The sequence below is a fragment of the Oryctolagus cuniculus genome, chromosome 2, assembly GCF_964237555.1.
Source record: "Oryctolagus cuniculus chromosome 2, mOryCun1.1, whole genome shotgun sequence".
NCBI lineage: Eukaryota > Metazoa > Chordata > Mammalia > Lagomorpha > Leporidae > Oryctolagus > Oryctolagus cuniculus.
In genome coordinates this window covers 57,394,104-57,400,103 of record NC_091433.1, presented here as the reverse complement: position 1 = coordinate 57,400,103, position 6,000 = coordinate 57,394,104, and the positions used below count along the sequence as shown (strand labels likewise).

Here is a 6,000-nt window from a genome sequence, read left to right as displayed (position 1 = left end):
CTCCTGGCTTCCACCAGGTCCAGACCTGATGGTGGTGAATATTTGAGAAATTACCCAGCAGACTGAGAACTCTGTCTTTTTTTCTGCTTCCATCTGTTTTTCTATATCTCTGCCTCTCAAATAAATAAGGAAACTGGTTTACAGTTTTTTCAGAAGCTTGACTTTCTATGCCACATATTAGTATAAATGCTTCTTTTTCTTATCATTCTTATGCACAGGAATTCCTTTATGCCATTTTTAGATATTTTAAACAGTAACTTTACTCAAAATAGCAGAGATTAAGCAAAGAACAACAAATGGCAGTAATTCAAGTAGGTTTGATTCCATGTGGGCCATCTTAGGAACCTGCTGTTGATGTGATTGGTCTCCATTTGACATTATGTTACCCTCTGTGGCTGTGCCTGTGAGGTGGAATCGAGCCACCTATGGAAAAGATGTATCACAAAAGAAGGGTACTGCAAGGATGCTTTTCCCTTGATAAGGCTGAATAAACTTATGTTCCTGTGTTTTGAATGTGATCTACCACGTGAGATCAAATGTGGAATTTTCCATTTATGGATCATGTTCACACTCAGGAAGATTCTGACTTCAGGGCATTTCAGATTTCAAGCTTTCATTTAAAAATACTGAATTATAGAGATGATCTTGAAGTTTGCACACAAATATTTATTCTGCCTTATGTTCTTTTTTCCCACTGGCATGTTCTTGTTACCTGCCTGAAGCAGTAACGTTAATATTTGAGTGCTGACCTATTAGCAATGATTTTTCTGTAAAAAGCATAGTTTGGGCCTCCTTGTTCTTTTTGTTTTTCTTATTTTTAAAGATTTAATTATTCACTTTGAAAGTCAAAGTTACAGAGGGGTTAAGAGCAGAGAGAGAGAAAGAGAATGAATCTTTCATCACCTGGTTCACTCCCCAGACAGCTACAACAGCCAGCACTGGGCCAGGACAAAGCCAAGAACCAGGAATTTCATCCTGGTCACTCACATGGGTGGCATGTTAATTAGAGTGGGACTTTTTTTTATTATTATTTTTTCTACTTTCAATCATTTTTTAGGTAACTGTTAACTTCTGTTTTACATCTCTGCGCTTGCTGTTTTCTCTTTATCACTGGCCATAATTTATTGCTTTGTGTGGCTTTTTTATTACATGCTATAAGTTATATATAATGTTGAAATCTCAAAGAGGAATAACTTGTATTTGAGAAAAATTTATGTTCTATTTGGAAATATATACTGAGTGTATAAAAACTTCAACAAAACTGGGATTGAATTAGGTAAGAAAATAGTGTAGTTTCATTAAGACTCAGAAATATTAGGTAATTTCTATTGAAATCCTCGTTTCTCTATTTTCTCACCTTTGAAAGGCAATGAGTAACAGTTTTGATGCTCACAGTTTCAGACAGCAGTGCTATAGCATATATTACAAGCTCTTCAAAAACCAGGCAAATTTTTTTTAAAAAGTATTTTTTTTTATTTTTTACCTTTTATTTAATAAATATAAATTTCCAAAGTACAGTTTATGGATTACAATGGCTCCCCCCCCCCCGCCAATAGGAAATCCCCTGCCACATCATCTTCACTTCTTAAGTACAAAAGAATTACAGATATTTCTGCCTTAAGAAGCTCTACCCTTTCTCCTTAACATCCCACAAATAACCCAAAATTAGCAAATGTGCCATATGGGAAACTAATGACATGACATAATTCTCATGTTTCTTTTTATGCAAATACTCTAACTGGATTGGCTATGTTTGATTTTTTAAAAAAGATTTATTTATTTATTTGAGAGGTAGAGTTACAGACAGAGCAGGAAAGGGAGAAACAGAGAGAAAGGTCCTCCATCCACTGGTTCACTCCCCAATGGCTGCAATGGCCAGAGGTGGGCCATTCTGAAGTCAGGGGCCAGGAGCTTCTTTCAGGTCTCCCACGTGGGTACAGGCTCGGAAGACTTGGGTCATCCTCTACTGCTTTCTCAGGCCACAACGAGGAGCTGGATCAGAAGTGGGGCAAAAACTGGCACCATATAGGATACTGCCACCACAGGTGGAGGCTTAGCCTACTACACACAGTGCTACCCCGATGCTTGATTCTTAATTTACGTTCAGAATATTCAAGTGTTCTGGGGGGAGCATTGCTGACCATTCACAAATGTTTTATTTATTCCAAAATTTTGTGTTAATTACTTCCATAAGTCTCTGATGCATAAACAATATATATTATTAAATATAAATAAATATAAATAATATAAATAAATATAAATAATAAATATAAACAATATATATTATTAAATATGGCAGGGCTGGTGCTGGTGGCGTAGCAGGTAAAGCTGCTGCCTGGCATGCCAGCATCCCCTATGGGAGCCGGTTCGACATTTGGCTGCTCCTCTTCTTCTTCTTCTTCTTCTTCTTCTTCTTCTTCTTCTTCTTTTTTTTTTTGACAGGCAGAGTGGACAGTGAGAGAGAGAGACAGAGAGAAAGGTCTTCCTTTGCAGTTGGTTCACCCTCCAATGGCCACCGTGGTTGCTCCACTTCTAATCCAGCTCTCTGCTATGGCCTGGGAAAGGCTCAATTCCTTGGGCCCCTGCACCCACCTGGAGGAAGCACCTGACTCCTAACTTCGGATCGGCTCAGCTCTGGCCGTTGAGACCAATCGGGGAGTGAACTGGTGGATGGAAGATCTCTCCTTCTCCGACTCTCCTATCTCTGCATAACTCTGACTTTCAAATAAATAAATCTTTAAAAAATATGGGATTATATAGCTTTTTTAAAAGAAATATCACTTGCCTTCTCACTCTTACTATAGTTACCTAAAATTATAACATCTACCTTCTTTATCTCATTTTATAACAAAAGGAACCCAGATGACACCTCATCACACCTCATTGTGAAGTCAACTGGTCAAAGGTTTAAGTAATTTCCCAAAGTTTGTGAAAGGCACTGGAAAGGAAAAAAAAAAAACAAACAAACCTAAAAATAAATCAATAAGTGTGGCTCCTCACTCTTGCTTTGTCCATTAATCCAAAATTAATATTATAATAGAGTTGAGTCAGAAAAAAGAAAACACATCAGTGATTTTTTTTTTTTTTGGCATAGAACCAAATATAAGGAATTGGGTAACACTATTGAAAACAGAACTAGTTAATTGAGCCATTAGACTACTAGCTTGTTATTAAGTCAGAAGGCCCTACTGAAAAAGTGGTTTACATGGTACTAAGAAAAAATGAAGGAAGTTGTAGTTCATTGAAGTTAGAAGACTATAGAACTGACACCCTGGATCTGAGATTCAGAACTCCAATGTAGGGATTACTAAGCAGGCACTGGAAATTTGGAGTATGGGTAAAGAACTCAAAGATCTGGAGCTCAGAATTCAAAATGGATTGGACCAGACAGCTATGCTGGTATCTCTGGGACTGACACTGAAGTTGGTCTGCAGTGAATTGAGGAAAAAAGAGAAGGTGGATTAAAATTATGAATCATATCCAATATGAAATCTTCAGGAAGCACTGACATACATAGGAAGAGAATGTTGCTTGGATTTCTAATTTCTTGTTCATTATCCTTGCTACAGAACCCTATAGGGAGACAGCTGGTACAGCAGAAATTTGGTTCCCCATAACGTAAAGTTCTCGAAGAGGCAGCGCTATAAACCAGGTACACCACCGATGTGTCCTAAGTTTTTCTAAGAAATATAAGGAAGCAAACTTCCAGACAATACCTTTAAATTATTTAAAATAAGGAAGATTAAGTAGAATCACACTAGGAATTAATCTTTTTAATGCTAAGGCTTTATGCTTCCAGTTGGAGTTTTTACTGATGCTTTTGGTGTTACAGGGGCACTCTCAGGTTTTTTCTTTCCTTTTTTTCCTTTGTTCCTTTTCATACAAAGACAACAAAGGCAACATAAGAAAATAATCAAAAGAACAACCAAAATTAAGCACAGATAACAAAACTTCTTCTCTTTCTTTCTTCTTGGGGGTGGACCACTGTCAATACTACCTCCATATCCTTTTATCAGGCAGTTGGGTGGATCCCACAAATAGTTGCAATGGCAGTGATGTTTATTGTTGCAGATGCCCCTCTCATTACAGAATGCAGGTGAGCAATTACTATCCAGGATGGATATGTGGACACACTGCCTGTGGACACAGAGATGCTCTGGACCACACTCTGTGCCATCCTTCACTTCACCGATATCAGGTGTATTCATTCCATAATGATAGTCAGTACTCCAGCAGGTTACTTCATTGAAGTGAGTCCAATGCACAGTAGTATGATCACTCAACTGTGGAATTTCTGGCACATTCTCACACTGAATTCTTCCACACAAAACATCTGAAGTATTGCATTTTTTATATTTAACACCCTTGATACCACAGTGTCCAAAACGGTTTCCTTTGATGTTCACTTCTTTGTAACATGTCAGATTTGCATTTTTTGCCTCCTCTCCAAAAATACTCTTACACTGTAAAGTGCGGTCACTACATCTTTTTTCATAGCAATACGATGTGACATTACAGGGAATTCCATCTTCCACATACACATCATCTGGGCACTTATGAGACGTTCCATTACACCACTCTGGAAGATCACATAGATTGGTCTCCTTTCGACACACAGACCCTAATGGTAAGAACTGGCAGTTTTTGCAACAAAGTCCAGAAGCACAACTAGACCCTTGAGTTAAAGTACAATTTGGCATGCAACAGGGATCCTTTGCACAACGCTGTAAAGTTCCACAGTCACATTGCTCTTGTTCTTCAATAGCACCATTCCCACAACGTGTCCAGTTAAAGATATCTGTTGTATATTCATGTTCCAGCAAGCACGTTGTCCTTTCTGCAGTGTAATACCAAAATTGAGTATAACTGCAATTGCTAAATTTAGGTGTTGGTGGGTTATCAAAATGCATTATACATTTAGGCTTCCCACATACACATGTTGCATAATTATCATGGGTCATGCCGAAACTGTGACCTATGTGGTGAGCCATTGCAATTGCACAATGTGACAAGCTTCTTTCAAAGAAAGTAACAACTCCACAACTCTTATATGGTACACATATTCCTCCAACTAAACCTAGACCACTTAATCCTCTTAAATTTTTGTTTATGAAAAGCATTGCAAAATCGTGTTTTTTCCGGTAATATATATTTAGATGTTTCCAATTACAAAAAGTGTTAACGGAATTTCTTACATCATCAACTTCAATCATATTCTCGTTACTCCAGATCTCCATGGAAAACAGCATCAACTTAATGCCAAATACATCATAAATGGAATCTGCTACATTGGAAACAACATATAGATCATCCAGCAACTTTGAGTCATTCCTTTCATAATGAGTGTATAGAGAATTATCGATCACCAATACAATTTCAACTATCCTAAAGTGGACCCACCAGCCCACATAAGCACTTTGCTCCAGAGTGGAATGATCAATATCTTGACCTATTATTTCATCTGGTATAATGCCAGATCTCATTGTACGGGATTGTGTTTCCTCACTTTCCATCTTATATACCAGATGTTCAAATGTGGTAGAAAATGCTATGGGCATAATTTCATAAGCCATGTTGTTTATGTATAACATTCCTTTAAAGCCTCCAAAGCAGGTACTGAGAGCAACCAGGGATTCTGGATCCCCCTCCACAAAACCGTGATAATAGCAGTCCTTGTGCACAAAAGGCTGGTCCTCTAAGAGAGCACCCTGGTCTGTATAGGTGAACACTGAGAGGTGTTTGGACAGCAAAAACTTCTTAACCTTCATGTGGACAATGTATCTTTGGCCCCCAAAGCGCAGGCTATAGGAGAGCCTGCCTAGAGACTTTTTGCCTCTGGTACTGCCAGTTACTTTGAAAGGAATGACCACCTCTGGGAGGTTGTGATTTGGGGGCTGCTCCGCCTGGGTGTGTCCAGAAAAGGACAGAATCACCCCAAGCCAGTTTAGCAGGAGTAGGAACCTCATGTAAAAGAGGGCTTCATTCAAAGTCATTATAAAG

At 38.4% G+C, this 6,000-nt stretch overlaps 1 protein-coding gene across 1 annotated transcript; it reads right to left on the bottom strand.

Moving 5' to 3' along the window:
• Positions 1 to 3,758: 3,758 nt before the first annotated feature.
• On the bottom strand, positions 3,759 to 5,993 carry LOC100349728 (disintegrin and metalloproteinase domain-containing protein 29). The gene has a single exon (XM_008249943.4). It carries the CDS (start codon positions 5,991 to 5,993, stop codon positions 3,780 to 3,782), a length of 2,214 nt encoding a protein of 737 aa, XP_008248165.2. The 3' UTR covers positions 3,759 to 3,779.
• Between the last annotated feature and the right edge of the window lie 7 nt (positions 5,994 to 6,000).